The 18,929-nt window shown below is 37.6% G+C and overlaps 1 protein-coding gene across 5 annotated transcripts in view; it reads left to right on the top strand.

The window, feature by feature from the left end:
• The window catches only part of LOC147176045 (F-actin-monooxygenase mical2b-like), a 51,445-nt gene that overhangs the window by 1,309 nt on the left and 31,207 nt on the right, over positions 1-18,929 (top strand). For all 5 annotated transcript variants that reach the window (XM_086073318.1, XM_086073317.1, XM_086073316.1 and 2 more), the window contains exons 2-5: positions 12,645-12,989; positions 15,721-15,928; positions 17,883-17,999; positions 18,254-18,355. In XM_086073318.1, the coding sequence (XP_085929444.1) occupies positions 12,726-12,989; positions 15,721-15,928; positions 17,883-17,999; positions 18,254-18,355 (691 nt within the window). In that variant the 5' untranslated portion in view covers positions 12,645-12,725. The remainder of the gene's footprint in view (positions 1-12,644; positions 12,990-15,720; positions 15,929-17,882; positions 18,000-18,253; positions 18,356-18,929) is intronic.

Below are 18,929 nucleotides of genomic sequence, written 5' to 3'. Positions count from 1 at the left end.
AAAATCACCATACTGATAATTCTTCTTCTGCCAGAGTCATCCACTAACTTAAAACCTCTTTTCCTATTAATACAGATTTCAGGTAGCCAACTACATGCAAGTCTTCAGACTAGTTTTTTTAATTATTATTATTATTATTTTTTTAACAAACAGCACAATATTAACCCCTAACCTGAAATTTAAGGGTGCAAGAAAATAAATAAATAGTGGTGCACGCCACAAGTCAACAAAGTAAATATTCATTCCATTCATTTTGTTAAATGAGTTGACGTTTAGAGCAGAATGTTGTCAGCAACAAAAGTATTACATTTTTAAAAAAAATCAACAAATTTACTGGTCACACGGGCACGATTAGATGTAGTAGACAGTCTCAAAGTTTTGGAGCAAAATGCCACCATTTAGGGGCCGTCTGGAGCCCTAACTTGTCAAAGCAACAGGTTGCGCTACAACAGGGGTGGCCAAGTTCGGTCCTGGAGAGCCACTATCAAGCCTGTTTTCCATGTTTCTCTACATTAACACACCTGATTCATGATCAGGATCGTTATCAGGCTTCTGCAAAGCTTGCTGATGAGCTGATCATATGAATCAGCTGTGCCAGAGAAGGGAAACATCCACAACCTGCAGGACTCCGGCCCTTGAGGACCAAGTTTGCCCACTCCTGTTCTAAATGTTCCAGTGACGCGATTCCAGGTTTGTTAGTTTGCTAGTTTGCTAGTTTGTTTTTCTTTCCAGTGGCAGAATCCTGATTAGTGCCATGTCAGTGTAAACAACAGCAAAACAAACAAACACTCCTGGATTTGGACAGCGTCAGTTTGGAATCAGGCCACTTACAAAGGTTGATGAAAATCCCAATTTGACCATCCGTCCTTCCATCTTCCCATCTTCAACATGCCACCTCCTGTTCAGTGTAATTGGGTAGCTAGAGCCGTTCCTAGCTGACTTCAGGCAAAAGGTGAACAGCTACCCTGGACTGGTCACCAGCCCATCAAAAGGCACATATAGAGAAAGACAACCGTTCACATTTACACTATCTCTGAGTGGAAACTAAATCCACACTGCCTTCACTAAAGTTTTAGGTGACGTGAGTGTACTTTGCCCAAACATCAGAAATGCAATAAAAACAATAAAAACATAAAAATACCCGCTTGAGTCTAAAGTACAATGAAACTACAAATAAGAATACATTTGATGCTTTTAGTTAGTCTGTTTTCTTTTCTTTTCAGACTCAGGGCTGTTAAACACAAGCATTTGCTCGCCTAACATAAACCCCCCTTACTCTGCCCCTGATCATCGTGGTAATAAAAATCATGCTCAAGTGTTGGCACCTCGTAGAGAGCAGTGGCTATTTTGCATTAGAGAGGCTGCCGGCTCCAGACTGGCCGTAAATGGTGGCATTTTGCTCCTAAAATTTGAGACAATACATTTTTCTTACACTTGTGCCAGTGTGTTCAGTTAATTTGCTGATTTTTTCAAATCATTACTATTATTGAATATTTTTGTGACTGACAAATGCTCTACACTTCTAGATGTTCAATGCAGGAAGTTGAATTTTGAATCACTACTGCTACGTGTGGCTGAAAAATGAAGCTGCACACTCCCTTCTTCACATAGACAATGCACGCATGACATCACATCTGCAGACAGAGAGCGGGACATTTCAATCCTGAATCTGAAAACTACCGGTCGGAGGCTTGCAGGAGTACCCATTGTGAACAGCTAAAGTGTTAATCTGCTATTTTAAAAATAAAATAGATTGTATTCATTGGGGGGGGGGAGATATTTACCCAAATATTTCAAAAAAGGACAAAGAATCTAATATCGGCCCAAGTCTGGCTGTAACTGAGCATTAGAGCCGGGTTTAAAAAAATTGAATAATCAATATTGAATTAATTTTCCTTTTCAAGCCTGATATTGATTTATGAATAGATTATTTTAATGTCTCTTTTCCCCATAAATTCATAAAAAAAATTAAAACATTTAAAGGCTGATTTTTTTCATCTCTAATGAATTTAAAAGCATTTTCTTACATTTATGAAAGACCTGACTTATTGCACATAAAGCAATGCAGAATCGTTTTAATTTATAGTTACAATTATTGAATTAGAATTAAGATATTTTCAAGTCATCCTTGCTGATGTCAATGTTTGTGTAACACTTAAGTGATTATAACGTGTTACTTTCCTTAATAAACTAAATAATTTAACCAGTTACTGCCTCTGCAAAATTCAATTTGGAATTTGTGGAGTTTTTATCATGTCCTTGATATTTAAGAATAATTGACATTTCATAATTAATCAATATCGCATCGTATTGAAGAGAATTGAATCAAATTGGGGGAAGAAAAATCGAAATCGAACTGAATTCTTGTTAATCAAAATCGAATTGATTGAGGAAATTAGAATTGACACCCAGCCCTACTGAGCATACCTTCATCTTGTGCATGAAGTGATGTGTTCTGAACTTCTGATGTTGCTGCGCTAATACATTGTGCGCCGTTTCTAAACTCAAAATGTCTGATGTCATTACCATTGTAAACCAACGATCCCTCTTAAAGGTGCATTGTGCCGTTTAAAAAGGTCATATTAAAGCTTTTTTTACATCATGCATGCTGCACCAATGCTCAGATGAGCATGAAGAGCCCTGACTGTTTTACTCTGACTGCACCTATCAGCTTTTATCTTCCCTTTATAGTAGAGTGTGCGGACCCTGCATACTCCACAGTTTCTCTGGGGAGGGACGGAGTTTTTCTTTACTCCATTTGAAGTCATGTCTTTGTTTGTCAGCTGTGGCTGTCGCTTTAAGATCGTGCACGTACTCACACGCGCACCATGAACGAGCCTGACACAGATGCTGCAGTTACGCTTTGGGCCAGAGGTGGCAGTTGCGAGTAAATAAAGTGACAAACTGCACAAAGATCCTTTGGTTAATCATACTGTACGTCATCATGTATTGTATACATTAATGTTATGTGTGGCAAAATGCATGCAACTTATGCAAATACCCTACTGGTCAAGCTGTAATTTATTAAGCATCTGGATGAACTTCAAAAGGGGTGTGTGTGTGTGTATAATATTGTGGAAATGTTTAAATGTACATATTTGTTTTTTGTTTTTATTTGTTAATTTTTCCTTTCCAATTATTGTGACAATTATCAACATTCAATTTTCACATACGTAATTACACCCATATTCTGTCTCCATTATTTATTGGAGTTCCATTCCTTTCTGTACTGTATGGTTTTCTCACCCTGCTTTGTATTACAAAGCTCTGACCGTGTCTAGATAAAACAGTGTTAGGAATTACTGGAATTAACAATTGTGTTTTTATTATCACGATGTTGCAGTTGACACCAAAGATGTTAATATCACATTTCCTCTTAGGCTTTTCGCATTTATCTTTCTGTCATTCAGTGTATAACGGCATGAAAACAAGCCACTGTGGCACACACTGTTCCTGGAATGAGTGGTTGACTTATATGGGGGTGACACTGCACGTATCGGCATGAGGGGAGAGAGCAGGCGACAAAAATACACCAGGGAGCTAAGTGTTGCTGGCTGACATGGGCTGCTGTCAGATGAGAAAGGCCAAGTTGAGCTCCAGTGTGTCAGATAATCTTTTCATTGGTTGACTTGAAATAAAAGAAAAAAACAACAACCCTCTCCTCATATTTTTGTTAATCTTTTTTGGGGGTCTTACTCTATATAAACAGTCAAGTGTCAGACCAGGCTATAATACCTGTTCAATCAATGTTAAAAGCAGATTCAATTTTTTGTTGTTGTTGTTGTTGTTGTTGTTAGTCAAGCAACCATTAACGTGAGTATGAATCAAATAATTATTGACTCATTTATCCAATAACTTATTTAAACTTTATTCATTTAATGCTTTTGTTGCATTTGGCCACTCATTCCTGCCTCCCACTAAGATAACATTGAAATAAATGTTGTTGATCATTGAATAGGGAAAATCAATGCTTGCCGTAATCGTTTAAATACTTAAAATATAAATTGTTATATGAATACATAAAATATATATTTTTTTACTTTGTTTACAGATTTTTTGTTGTTGTCCAAATAACTATCTACTGAAATGAGAAATACATTCTGCAGCAAAATTGCATGCAGCTTTACTTTATTGGTGACTAAACCTATTTAATTTAAATCACACACACACACACACTGCAATTAAAAGTAATCTATAACTTTGTGGTTCTTGGAGAACCAGTGGATGCATCTCAATTCTCAGGGTGCACTATATAGGCAATTTGTACAATGATGAAGTGTTCAAATGTTGAAGCTTAAATTGTTCAGTGCCTAAGCACACTCTCTTCGAACGACACTGCTGGAAGAAGTGCAGCAGTGGTTCAATATGTTGTAGCTTAGAACAATGATATCCACATAAATTTTTGAATTTAAAATGTTGCTGAAAACGTTAACATAACGTGACAGCATTATTGTTTGACCATTGTTGACCAATAAACACAATCATACGCAATATGAGAAAATGTTGAACCTAGGGATTTTTTTTACCTAATCAAAATAAAAAAATTGATAAGCTTTAAAAAATAAAATCTACTATTAAAATTAATTTTCAAGGATTGTACAATGTTTTTGTGTACATTGTAATGTGCAATGTTTACATGGCTCAAGCAGTGCCGCAAAAGCGTACATTAACCTTCATTTGTTCATAAAATGTAAGTGTAGTGAACTAATACTGTGTTTGACTGCATGCATTATAGTTGACCAGCTGTCTTAAGTCTACTTTTAACCTGTTGGCGGCTCAGGACACGTTATTCTTTTATCTAATTGTGACTTCATGGCAATGCTGAGCGTTAGAGGCGGAGCCGTCTATTTAAAAAATAAAAAATAAAATAAAAAAAAAATTAAATGTGGGGGAAAAAACCCCAGCAACCAGTACAGAGACAGAGAACTCCTTGACTTTAACTCCATGTATCCATCTTGAGGTGTTAATGTGTACAATACAATCTTATTGCAAGAGTTGCACTGAGGTGATTGATCATTTATTTGAACAAAGTTAAGCCACACTTGTCCGGACTACATACGACACATGTACGTGCGCACGCTTCTTCTTCATTGGTCCATCTGCTTCTTCTTTGTGTCCGCACTGGGCAAAGGAGCACACTGTGACTACCTCCGCTCAAAACATGCAAATGTGATCGAAATTTCCACTTAGACGCTTGTAAATGTGGCACAGCTTAACGCCAACAGCACGAACAATGCGGGGGGCAGGTTTTTCTTCCTGTTTTTTTTTTTTCTTCTATCGAACATTTTCTATTGTAATTGGTAATGTGTCTATCGCGATGCATATTGATATTGAATTATTGCCCAGCCCTAGCAATGGTTTTGTAATGGCTATGCATCTAATGTACAATGGAAGTGCGGAGTATTGTGTCACAACAGCTACTGACAAGTTTGTCGGTTTAATCCAGCCTCCGTCATCTACAGTTTGGGGAGCTAATGCTATGAGGATTAGGAGTTTGATTTAAGGACTTGCATGCGACAGTTAAAGCTGGTCTCAGTACTTGTAAACATATGGCATTCAAAATGCATTGTGTTCAATGTGGCTGAGTTCTCACTAATCTGGATTTAATATAATTAATGTGTTGTACATGGGTTAAAGTTTTGTTTGATTTTCACGTGATAAATTAGAGCTGTCAAACGATATTTTTTTTAAATCAGATAATCCCATTTTAGAATTTTGATTAATCACTTAATTAAAAAGGGCTTTTTATCGACATTTTTGCCTGCTAGATTTAAAGAGCAACTGTTACGTGTTAATTCTTTCGATATTTAATGTTATGAGGACGTCGTCAACATTTTTTGATCCACTGCGTTCTCATCTTCCTCTTTTTCTAATCAGTTAATTGCTTGCATAATTTAAAATGGGGGAAAAAAAGACCCAGATAGTTTGACATGAACAAATATTCTGAATGTCTTACACAAACATTTATTAAATGCTTTACTTTAATGCATGTAGTTATGGTTATTGCTCAAACACAACCTGTGCTACCTTTTATGTAACCATTCGCTGTCAAAATAAAGGATAATCTGTGGTCAAAATTATTACTATTAATCTGCGTTAATACGATAATTTTTTTGTGATTAATTGGTTAACACTTTAACTTTGAAAGCACTAAGATAAATACAACATCATGAGTTTTAGTGCCTACACACTGCTACCCGTCTTGCCAACCAATGTAAATATTTGACTAATGGATTTGACTAAATTGTTCTATAGAGCCTTGTTCTAAAATTGATTTAAGTCCACCACCAGTGTTTCTCTGTTTCGAAAGCAGATACCCTCCCAGAAGGACAAGCATTTCTCCTGTAATCCTCCAAAGATAATGATCGAGTAGCTAGACAGAAGCCACTTCTTAGTAAAATTGTACTGTACATGCATGGCAGGTAACCTGGAGTTTGACCAAAGGCAAGAACATTTAGACCATGTGAGAGAAAATTCTCTGTTCGGCTCAGGCAAAGATTGAGCTGTTGGCATGAATACCAGATATTTGGAGGAAACCAGGCTCTGCCAGTGCTCATCACCTGGCTGAAATCATTCATACACTGAAGCATGGTGGTGGTAGCATCATGCTGTGGGGGTGTTTGTCAGTGTCACGAGCTGGAAGACTGGTCAAAATTGAGGAAAAGATGACATCCTGGATGAAAATCTGCTCCGGAGCACTCTTGACCTCAGCCTGAGGTAATAAATAGTTCATCTTTCAGCAGGACTACGGCCTACAGCACACAGCCAAGATATCAAAGCACCATCTGAATGTCTTTGAGTGGCCCAGCCAGCACCCGGACTTGAATCCGATTTATCATCTCAAGAGCAATTTATAAATGCCTGTCGTGTGTACTGACGCTCCCCATTTGATCTGATGGAGCTAGAGATGTGCTGGAAAGACAAATTAGCGGAATTGCCCAAGGATAGGTTGTGCTTGTGGTATTGTATTACAAAGGGCTGTAATTGTTGTTTAAGGTCAATCAACAAAGTGTTGAGCAAAGGCTGTGAATAATATAGATTGCCCATTTTGCTTTTTTTCGGGGGAAAAAAAAATCCATGTGGTCGATATGGGGTGTTGTGTAGAAGAAAAACACAAGGAAACATATTTAGTCACTGGAATAAGGCTGTAACAAGTGGAAAAAGTGAAGTGCTGTAAATGCTTTGCGGATGGACTGTCACTTGGCACCTGAAAAAATGAAACATGGGTAGTATTAATATTAACCTTTGATTATTAATTTCAAACAATCATGAAAGAGCAATATTACATCACTACCAGAGATGGGAAGTACAAATACTTCGTTACTTTACTTGAGTAGTTTTTTTCAGTACTTTGTACTTTTTTTGAGTATTTATATTTTAGACTACTTTTTACTTTTATCTGTTACATTTTAACATGAGTAACTGTACTTTTTACTTGATACGTTTTCAAAACAAGGACACAACTTTGAGCCACAACAGATGGACCAACGCGGCATGTCTATTATTATCGGCGGATTTCTTTCTTATCTGGTTTATCTGTTTGACGTCAAATTGGTCACCGATATTATCGTGCATCACTAATTACAATGAATTATCAGATACATATTTTTTGGTAGCACGGTTGAGGGCTTGATTTGAAGGAAGACATTTTCACCGAATTTATACTCTGCAAAATATAATTGTAAATTCAAGGACGGTTTGCTAAATGTCACTGAAATTGATATTAAACAAGGGCGGTCAGGTCGGTATCCATTTATTTTCATACCTTTTATAATTTATTTCAATACCTTTTTATCACTCCGAGTCTTAAAGACTATTAATTTAGTGATGATGTCAAACAAAGAAGACTAGGGAGGGTAAGCGGGTATCTGACCAAAGGTGCTTGAAGCAGCATCAGGCTGCAAAACCTCTGCCTCATATTTTATTTTAGCAAGCATATGGGCTGACTGTGTGTCAAATTATACCGGAGAATGTTTTGTAATATAAGCACAAGATTGTGTTAAATCTGGTGCCATTTAGCACGTAGGAGAGATGATGTTTAGATGCCACCGATTTCCTTTCCAATCAGTAAAATTCTAGCTGTTATTGGCGAAACTGATCCAACTACACCTAATCTAATTTCAAATCAGTTTTATGAAGAATCCAAAACATAAGAGTAATGAATTTATTGTAAACTCAGAGAGAAAGCAGTCAGACCATACTGAAATTGTCAGTAAATACTAAAACAAATTAATTAGTGTTGTTATGATACGTTTTTGGGCCTCCGATACCGATTCTGATACCCAGCTTTGCAGTATCGGCCGATGCCGAGACCATGCCGATACCATTTTTTTTTCTTAACTTGAAAAAGCTGTCTTACCATTGGTTCAGAGCATTCAAGGGCCAGTAGGATAGCTTAGCTCGGCATGCGGTGAACATGTCACACATCAGTGAATGTTGTGCATGAGCAAGACACAAGATGCTGCATCCAAAGTCCTATATTAGCAACAGAATTAATGGTATCGGCATGTTACTTGTTAGTACTCACCAATACCGATACCACTGTTTTAATGCAGTATCGAGGCCTATGCCGATACCAGTATCGGTATATGACCAACACAAAAATTGTGACAGTAATTATTACCTGCATTTTTAAATGTTCATTTAACAGTGTAAGTGCCTATGTGAGATTTTCTCAGTGATACACTGTACAAGTTAAATTCATGAAGATATTTATGAAAGCAAATATTTAGTTTATTTTCATAAACTTATTTATTGAACTCCACAGCTAACATTTTTGTACTGTAGCTCGTTACTTGTACAGTAGGAAGCAAGTAATTGGAAGTATTCTGAAACTGAATAGCTCCATATTTCATTTCATTTGAGTTATTTGTGAAACGTTTAGTTAGCTATGTTCATGTAGAGAATAATTTGCTAAATATTTAAGTATGGATTAACGCCACATCCATATGATGTGTTCCCTCTGGAACAAGGCACAACACACATTATCAGAAATTCAACATGAATCACCCACTCCACTGTGCTGACGAAGGGCGTGCATTTTGTTATAGCCTTTTATCTACAAGTTAGTCACGGGTGTGTCATCCTCCACCATGGTGGCCCATTCAGATGTGGCTCATAGATAGTCAGTTTTGCCTGATACGTCTGAGCACTATGGCTATAAGTAGTTTATCTTTAGATTCAGCAACCAGGAAGCACATAATTGCCTAATGTCAGCTTTGTTTTCTCCCAATATAGTAAAATAATTTACAATTTAGTAGTGCTGTCAATCGATTAAAATGTATTAACAAATTAATCGCACAATTTTCTGTAATTAATCGTGATAATCACATTTTTCTACTTTTTCTCTAAAGCTAGTAACAGATATTTACTTGATTAAAATCTTGAAATTAATGCAAAATCATCAAATAGAAAGTATATTTAGTATGAAAGACGAAGTTGCTAGTCTCCCGAGTAGTGGCTGTCCTCTAAAGACGACTGCAAGAGCCCCGCGCAGTGCAGAATGTTCAATGAGGTGCAGAAAAATCCTATATGTCGGCGAAACCTAGACATCCCTGACTTTCCTATGACTTTTTATCAGCTCGCTTATGCTTGCTTTTAGCATTGAACATTTTAATACAGTAGATCCTTAAAGCTGCCTTTTTACACACGACTGCCACCTCTGGACTGAAGAGCCGCGCAGGCCTGTACGAGAACGAGCGAGCAAACTCCTCTGGCAAGAGGCCACTATTTACAGACTAGCAAACATGATTTCAACTGATAAAATGATAGAAAGATAATAAGACAATGATAGAGCAATTCTGAATAAACTGCTTGCACAGATAATCTAATTTTATACCGTGATATAGTGCAGTTGCTTGCAAATAATTTCTAGTAATATTTTAGGCCATGATACTGTAGTTCAAATACACAATAAAGCTCGAATTAATTTGTTAAACAAGAAATTAACCCGCGAGTCGAATTAGCACATGAGCTAACAACAACACGTAGCTATGCGTCCCTTCTCCCCTGGGAGATGTGCGATGTGTACACTAAACACTCTTGACACCAGAATGCAGAAAACAGGATGTGCAACACAGGCACACTTATGTATCAGCCATACACGGATCATGTTCTCTAGATCACATTTTCAACGCTCATAAGCAATATTGAAGCTTTTGATTTCCACCTTCATTTATCATTATTATTGTTACAACTTACATTGACGTATAGTTGTTATCATATCCTACCTTCTCAGTAGAAAGAAGGCCAATTGTCACTGTCACTGCTCCGATGTTTACACGAGTCCTCTGTCTGCGCCTATTGGATTATAATTTTGCTTGTTTTGTCGCGCTGGATAAAACTTCTCCTTTCTTCTTTTTTGGGGGGGTCCGTGCCGGAGTTCCAGATGTGCTCGAACGTGTCCTTTTCTTACTCCCGGCAGATTCCATTCTCATCGATGTAAAAGCTTGCACTTGCAGTCGTGTTGTTTATTCCAAGTGTCTCAGGGTGACACTTCTTCTATACATTATGGCGCAGAAAATGAATTTTTATTTATTTAAAAAAAAAAAAATCGAGCATTCCAGCACTACATTCAAATCACGCATAAATTAAATTAAAACAGTGCGGAAGTGAAAAAATAATAATTGTAAACTCTACCCGGAGATGGGAGCGCATGACGTCACATTCTTAGCGTTTTCGCCCCGAATGCCTCTATTTAGAAGAGGTTTATAGGCTTATCGACGCAGTTGTTGTAAACACGTTAGGATTTGTTCTACACATCAGGGCATTGCTTCTGCATATAGATGTGTAAAAATCAGTAATTTTAACATGTAAACTTGCTTAATGCAGCTTTAAAGTTGTAATAAATAAATGCAACTTTATCTTGATGTAATAATAATAAAAACATTTAGGCTAGGTCGTGTGTGATAAACTTTTAACCATAAAGTGAATAGCTGAGGAAGCATGAAGATTCTGCTTACTAACCAAAGCTCAGCTTGCATGTGTGATTTTGTGCTCCATATTTATTCCCTGATTGTTGAGCTGAACGTATCCAGTCACACACACAACATCATTATCCTATCAGATATTCAGTGGAACAGCGGAACAAAGCAAATATGCGTTGTAGAAAAAAATAATCCAATTAATAAAGTTTGAAAGGTTCTGGTTTGTTGTTGGCTTTAAGTGTACATGCATGCAATGCAAGGGGCATATGTTCAAAGCAAACATGACAAATGTTTAGCAAGGCAGCACATAGAAGTCTGAAGGCTATTTTCAGTGCCACTTACAAGGAGTTATTGCCTTTGGAATGTAACCTTTCTCTTCCTTTACCCGCTAACTTTTTCCCCATTTCAATTTGAAAGGCCAAATGGTCCATTAGATGGTGCATTCAGGTCCATAGTTTTTTACTAGTGTTGCTACTGTTACAGGTCTCAAAATTTCTAGTCTTATGTAAATGTTTTATTTGGACTTTTTAGTTGCTGCTGAAAATCTCTCCAATCTTTGTGAAAGTTATGTATCCATATGTATGTTGTTTTTAAATTAAATTAAATAGAAAACTTTTATTCTTAATTGATCGGTTGATCGATTGATTGGTGAGTTCAGCAACACATTTAGTACAATCCACAATCATGGTGGACTTTCTGCACTCCTAACTATTTTGTATCCCACTATTTTATAATCAGAAGCGTATGTATTGCTATCACCCAAGCAATCTAGGTTTGGTATGCATTATCTTTGTGTCCCATGCTACATGATAAAAGTTGCTTGTAAGAACATGCTCACTATGGATATACTGGTTCTTGCTTTCTCAAAAGAGGTTATCTTGTCATCAGTGTCGCTACTCACTTTACTTATTTGTTTAACTCAGCAACATCTTGGCTTTGGTCCCTAAACCTAATGTGGGGGCGAGGTCTTTAAATTGATATACTTCCCCGAACTATTCTCCATGACTACTAAGTTGAATGAAAGTAGGCCAACCAACCAACCCATGTAAAGATGGGGTTGGAATGGGTAGCCAAAGAGAGGTTTGATCAGAGACTTCCTCTTCTTCATTAGTTTACATGTCTCCAGTTGTAATCTGACGCTTTCAGGATTAGTTTAATAACCCCACTGGCATGTTCCTGGCATGGATTGTGCTCCTTCTGCAGAACGCAGCACAGTAAATGACACCAACACCCAGAGAGTGAAAAATGTAGTGCTAAAGTTGGCTGAATGAACACTGTACATTTTTTTCGTACAGCGCTGCAGTTAATAACTTCACACCAGTTATTTTGGCATTGCCTCAGTAATTTTGATTATTTTATCATGGCAAACCTCTGATGGAATGTACATTTTTACTCTGTAAAATGATAGTTATGAACTATGCGAATTATGCTCCTCTCATTCACAAAAACTGCTATTCAGCTCCCTTATTACTCACTGCTCAGTTTGTTCTGATTGTCCTAAAGCTAAGAATAGAAATACTTTGTTTAGCAGAGGGGCAAAATGGGCTTCAGGCTTCAGCTATAACAACAATAGTATTCAAGGTGTAATTTATATATATATATATATATATATATATATATATATATATATATATATATATATATATATATATATATATATATATATATATTTATTCTGTCCATCAGTGAATATTAAATATTTTATTATTTATTTTCCAGAACCAGATATACATGGGAACATTCTAGGACAGAGTTCTCTGTGTGCAAGGAGAAGGGAGCCATTGATGACAATCAGATAGGATGGGTGAGACCGAGGATGAGCGTACAGCTAAGGCCATCCAGCTCTTTGAGAACTTTGTCCAGATGGCTACATGTAAAGGGACTCTGCAGGCCTTTAGTATCCTCTGCAGGCAGCTGGAGCTGGATCCACTGGACTACACCAACTTCTACAGTTCACTGAAAGAAGCAGTCAACTCCTGGAAGGTCAAAGCTTTGTGGACCAAATTGGACAAGAGGGCACAGCAAAAGGTGTACAGCCAGAATAAAGCTTGTCAAGGAACTAGGGTAAGAGACCTAGAATTGATCTCAAAACGAACATTCTCAGTATATACAACATTTAGCCACATTTGGCACACATGCATAATGTAATATGATATACGTTTTGTTTTTTTACTATAGCCAATATTAAATTTTTAAAAGTCTGTTTTGACTGTATTCGTATTGTATTGTTGAAAATACATTATTGCCTCGATTCAACATCTGTGGATTACCATAACCGAGATGACTGGGCATTTACACACATTTTTAACCTTAAGTTTTAAAAAAGCAGTGAAATCTCATGCCGTTTATCAAACTGCTCCAGAATCGGTGGCTGATGCCGTCAGTGCCTGCAGGCTCATTCTCATTCAATGTCTGAACGTTGGCCTTCACCTGGTTTCTGGTAATTATAAAGAACATCTTTAATTGGAGGAGCAAAAACATAATTTAATTGAGTCATCAAACTGCATGGCTTGGCTGGTCTATGTTGTCGAAGAGTAACACCGCATTCTATTCTGTGCGATCTTTTCTAATGTATAATTGAAAATATTTGCAGCTTAGAAGCACATGTCGATCACATACAGGTTAAAAGCGTGTCAATACTTATGCTGCATTTGAAGAAGGCGGGAAGTTGGACTTTTCTGACCTTATCCTATTAAGTAGGCACCGGAACCCCCCTTTTCGAGAGAAAAAAAAGAAAGAAAGAAAGAAAGAACCCTGACCTCACCAACTGGCTTCAATCTGACGGCACTTGACAATGGCGTCCCCCATAGACCATAAATGGCAAAAACATTTGCATGATTATAAATATATTTGTCTCTTTATTTCTAATAACATTAATTTTGTTATTCAAAAAAGGAACTTTACATTACACAACGTGATTTAGACTGACTGCGTTAGCCAGAACAACAAACAATTTATCGGAATCAACCAACTTTGTTATTTATATTCGCCTCAAATGCTTTGATGTCGGAACTGAGACAATCCAAATAGGATAAATTAGAATTCCCACCTTCCTCAAATGCGGCATTGAATTGGTCCAAAAAGGGTCTTTCTAGTACACTGAAAGATTAACATTTAGGGGGAGACTAAGCAGCCACCATTAAACTGTTTGTCTCAACGAAATACTTAAGGTCATGTGTGTTAGGATAACTCCAGGGCACACACCCTTATGTCAGCAAAGCTATGCCATTTTAACATGGTACTTCAATGACTTCATAGCATTACTAAAGATAAGATGTCTGGAGAGGAAACAGGCCTCGGAGGGGAGATAGTAGAGTTGTTAGCCAAAAGCAACAGCTGAATTATTGTCCCAGACAGGTTTTTCAGTGGAAACAAAGTACTTTAAGATCTTTTTATTTTTTTCTTGTAGCTGTTTGGCCCAGTTCCTTCTGTATTTAGAATCTAATGCTGCTTTTCAATTAGCACGGCACACTACCAAACCACACCACACCGTACGGAACGACATTACATGGCCTCTATTGCATTTTCATTACAACAGGCGCGCGGCAGGACGGGGGATAATTTTTTTTTTCAAAGTTTGCACACCCGCAGTGTGTGGCTCTGCCATAACATTTCACGAGTGGCAAGTCACGCCAACATTGAACCATATTTACAATTTCATATGGACCAGCATGGATGAAATATTGCGATCTTGATTTTGCGACCCGCTTGATCTTGATTTTACGACCCGCTCGCAAAGCTCGCCGCCTGCGCTATTTCTGAATGGAGAGCTCAGCCTCATTCATTTGACTGCGGCTAGAGCTCTCATTCAATTGAATGGGAACACACGACCAGGCAAGCGGTGTGCACTCACGATTTTTTATAAACCACAATCATTACAAATCCATCCACCTTACCTTTTAAATTGTAAACATAGTTCAGCGTTGTTGTAAAACATTATTATATGTATTGTATACAGGCTACTGTATTTTTATGACATTGGCCAAAACCGGCGGGCTCCTCTTGCCTCGCAATCAGATGACAGAGACGACATGGCCCCGCTTCGCCTCAGACGACCGGTGCTGCAGAACCACCTCAGAGATGGTTCTAAAAAGTGGTTCCGTTGTAACCGCCCGGCCCCGAAAAAGTCACATAGAAACGCGAACAAAAAATGCCCTTTGGAGTGGAACCGGTCAGGTGGAAAAGCGGCATAATTGGGGAAGATGAAGTTTAAAAAAAAAAAAAAAAAAAAAAAAATATATATATATATATATATATATATATATATATATATATATATATATATATATATATATATATATATATTCTAACAATAAAAATATATTTTTTGCACAGTGCTGTTCACCCCTATCGGTTTATGACTGTGGGAAAGTGATGTTTTAGAAAGAGCTTTTGGCAATGTATACAAACTTAAATCAAAACAAAGCCGCATGAGACAAAATACTTTTTAGCATTAGGGGATCCAGTTTACACTGATCTTGGCGTTTTTCTTAAAGATGCACAAAATATATTGATTTAGTTACTATTTGCACCATAACAATTTTTTTTTTTTACAGTAACTGTAATTTAATGTGGTTTTTTTCCAATTGTTGGCATCTTAGTGATCTTTTATTTACCGGTTAGGGTTTTTGTTATCAGACCCAACAAACAAACTTTTCATATACTTTTGTTTAAACGTATAGGTATTTGTTTGCATTTCCAAGTAATTCCACAGTGCTAGTATATACACAAATGCTATCACAAGCACTTGTCCTCCCCTCTAGTAGTTCTTGTTCTCCTCTCTAACCCTGTTTAGTGTCTGATCATTGGTGGTGGACCTTGTGGTCTGCGGACAGCCATCGAGCTGGCCCTGCTGGGTTGTAAGGTGGTGGTGATTGAGAAGAGGGACACTTTCTCCAGGAACAATGTCCTTCATCTGTGGCCCTTCACCATTGAAGACCTCAGAGGCCTAGGGGCCAAGAAGTTCTACGGCAAATTCTGTGCTGGCTCCATCGATCATATCAGTGAGTAAATTTGAAGAACAAACTGTTGTTGAATAAATTCCCTAAAATATCTCGTTTTTTAGTGACCTGGCAGACAAGGGAGTCTACATTTAATTCATTTACCACACATTATTTAATTCGCTTTACTTTTTCCGTGAAGAATTTATTAAGTTATTTTTAGCATTCGAAAATATTTTTGTGATGCGTAAATTTTTCCAGCCACGTTAAAAGAACTTTAGAGTGATGTTTGGTACCCTGATCCCTGTTTCACATGGCCATTTACCAACATGTCTTTCTGCAAAGCTAACTGTGTCGTTTTACTTCTTTAAATCTGTGACCAGCAACTTTATACTGTTTATAAGAGACACATGCTATGTGACTCAGATCAACCATGCAGATACTGTGTGTGACACTTTGTGACCCAAAAAAACAGAGCTGTCTTTACAGAGATGTTTTTCCAATCACGCACCTATATTTAGCAGCGTTGAATTGCTTACTTCATTTTGGCGCCGGCTCTCATCCCTCTCTTCTTCAAGATGCATTCTTTGCCGAATGGACGTCAGCTGTCTCCGCATCAGGGTGATGCTCCTTGCAGCCATAGCATTGTGGGCAAGCAGCAATAGTCAAACAGAGCTGATATTCTCTGCTCAAAAAAACAAACAAAAAAACACACAACCAAAAGACAGCAAATAGTGCAAACTGTCCAGCACGATAAGGGAGGATGCCAGTAAAGGCGCATGCAACTGACGAAAAATGTGTCAAACAATGTTACAGCCAAAAACGCTGAAAACAATTCAAGATATGTTAGCAAAGTGCACAACAAAAAAAGGCTGGAAGTAGGGCTGCTCTATTTAATTACGATTATTTTGGTAATAATTGAAATCACAACTGGGACATTATTTTTTTGGTACAAAACAAGAAAATGTTTAAATATAAAAGATATTAAGACAAAATTCTTTGAAACACTATAATTATGCAAATTTCTTTTGGATGAAACAAAATTTATTAAAATAATTATTTTAAAATGTTAAGGTGCAAATAAATCAAATACATTTAAATAACTCAAACATTTTTATTAACAGGACTACATCATGGTATTTTAAGCACCACAGTTAAATATAGACATACAATGATGAAATCTTACCTTTGACATGATCGCAATGTAATTTCTTATGAAATATGAGTAATCTTCGGTGGCTATTTTTCTTACCCGGAAGTCAAACGCTCGGTTCAGTAAAACCCTGCTTCTCCCTCTGTGGCTGCCGCGCCCCTCAGATAGGTTTTAAGCTGATTTTTAAAATGGACTCTAAATTTCACGGGCTGCTAGATCTCTGCGTTTGGTCACGCAAGCCATCAATTCTTGAATAAATATTTGAAAGGAGGAGAGCAGAAGGTTAGAGGAAAGGAGGAGAAAAAAAAAGCACCACAGCGGGTCACGAACCCGCGTTCTATTGCTTATGGGGCGAGCACACTATCCACTACACCATTCAAATTCATCAGCGCAAATGTTTTACACCAGTGTCAGTCAATACATTTTTAGACAGCCAATTGTCATTTCATTGCACTTTGGCAATACAAATGTGAAGAATAATTGATTACTTTGAATTCATTTGGACAGAATGTTTAATGATAAAGGCTTACTTTTGTCATTATCCCATGGTGGGAGGTCTCAAAGAGAGTGGGCGTGCGTTTAGGCCGCAGAGGCCGCACGCAATGACGTCAAAACGTGCCAACAGCTCGTTTTCTCAGGTTGGGAGGGGTTGGTGCTTGGAGAGCAGAATAACCTAGAATTTTTCATACAGGGGCGAATGGAGGAAAAAACTGAAAATTAGTGGAGCTGTTTAAACCGGCTGACCTTTTTTTTTTTTTTTGTGAATGGAAATTCGTGTTATCATGCCAATCTGTCCATCATCTATTTATTGTTATTGTTGTTTTACATGCATTACAGCTGTAACTCGGTGCTTATCTCTTCCAGGTATCCGTCAGCTTCAGTTGATGTTGCTGAAAATTTGTCTTATTCTTGGGGTAGAGGTCCATGTCAATGTGGAATTCATCAAACTTGTAGCGCCGCCAAAAGAACAGACTGATGACAGTAAGTATCTTTTCCACATCTCACCGTTCAGTCTTTTCAATTGTTCCTCAATCAAATCAGAAGTTTGTCACTTAAACAGTGCCTCATTAAAGTTGCCATAATCAATCTGCTCCTTCACCCTGTTTTAAACTGAACTGTTGAACACATCACATCTAACTGCCTGTGTCATCTTATGTGTATTATTATGTAAATTATTTTTCCCCCCGCATGTGTAACAGAAGATAATCAAGTTGGTTTGCTATGCCCCTCCTTAGGTCCTAGTTGGAGAGCAGATATCGAGCCCTCAAGCCACTCCATCTCCGACTTTGACTTTGATGTGGTGATTGGAGCTGATGGACGCAAAAACACATTAGATGGTAAAGTGAAAGAGAATCCCACCAGGAACTATTGTATTTTGCGATTGTGCTTTTTCGTCAATTGTTGTCTTATCGTTCATACTATCAGCCCAAGCAAGCCTAAGCAATGTTCCCCCCCCCAAAGAAATTTGTTCTGAATGCTGACCCAAATTTATCTGACATACACCCTGTAGTCAAAGCACTGTTTATTTTAAGTGGAAATTAGTTGAATAGTTGCAGAGCTCCCCTGCGTCACTTACTAAAGCATTTCCTGTTGACATACTTTTAAGTGGAAGCCGAGTACTCTAAAATGTCCTGCTGAGTGTGTGCTCACTGCTCAGTCATGAACTTTTTAAAAAATTGGGCTCTTTGTTCAGGTTACTCTTACTGCCATTTAAATTTGTATTTGCACTCTTCTCAAATTCTTAAATGGCAATTAATTTTTTTATTAAGGAGGGAAAAGAAAACGTATTCAAAGCTACCTATTCTGCCACACGCCTGTTGTAATGGAATAGCAACAGAGGCCGGATGGTGTTGTGCCGGGCCACGTGGTTTAGTGTGGTACCTTGCTGTTTGGGACTAATGGAAAAGTGTC

This window comes from Leptonotus elevatus, chromosome 4 (genome assembly GCF_054856555.1).
Source record: "Leptonotus elevatus isolate MCC_2025b chromosome 4, RoL_Lele_1.0, whole genome shotgun sequence".
Classification (NCBI taxonomy): domain Eukaryota; kingdom Metazoa; phylum Chordata; class Actinopteri; order Syngnathiformes; family Syngnathidae; genus Leptonotus; species Leptonotus elevatus.
This window is presented reverse-complemented; position numbering and strand designations above follow the sequence as displayed.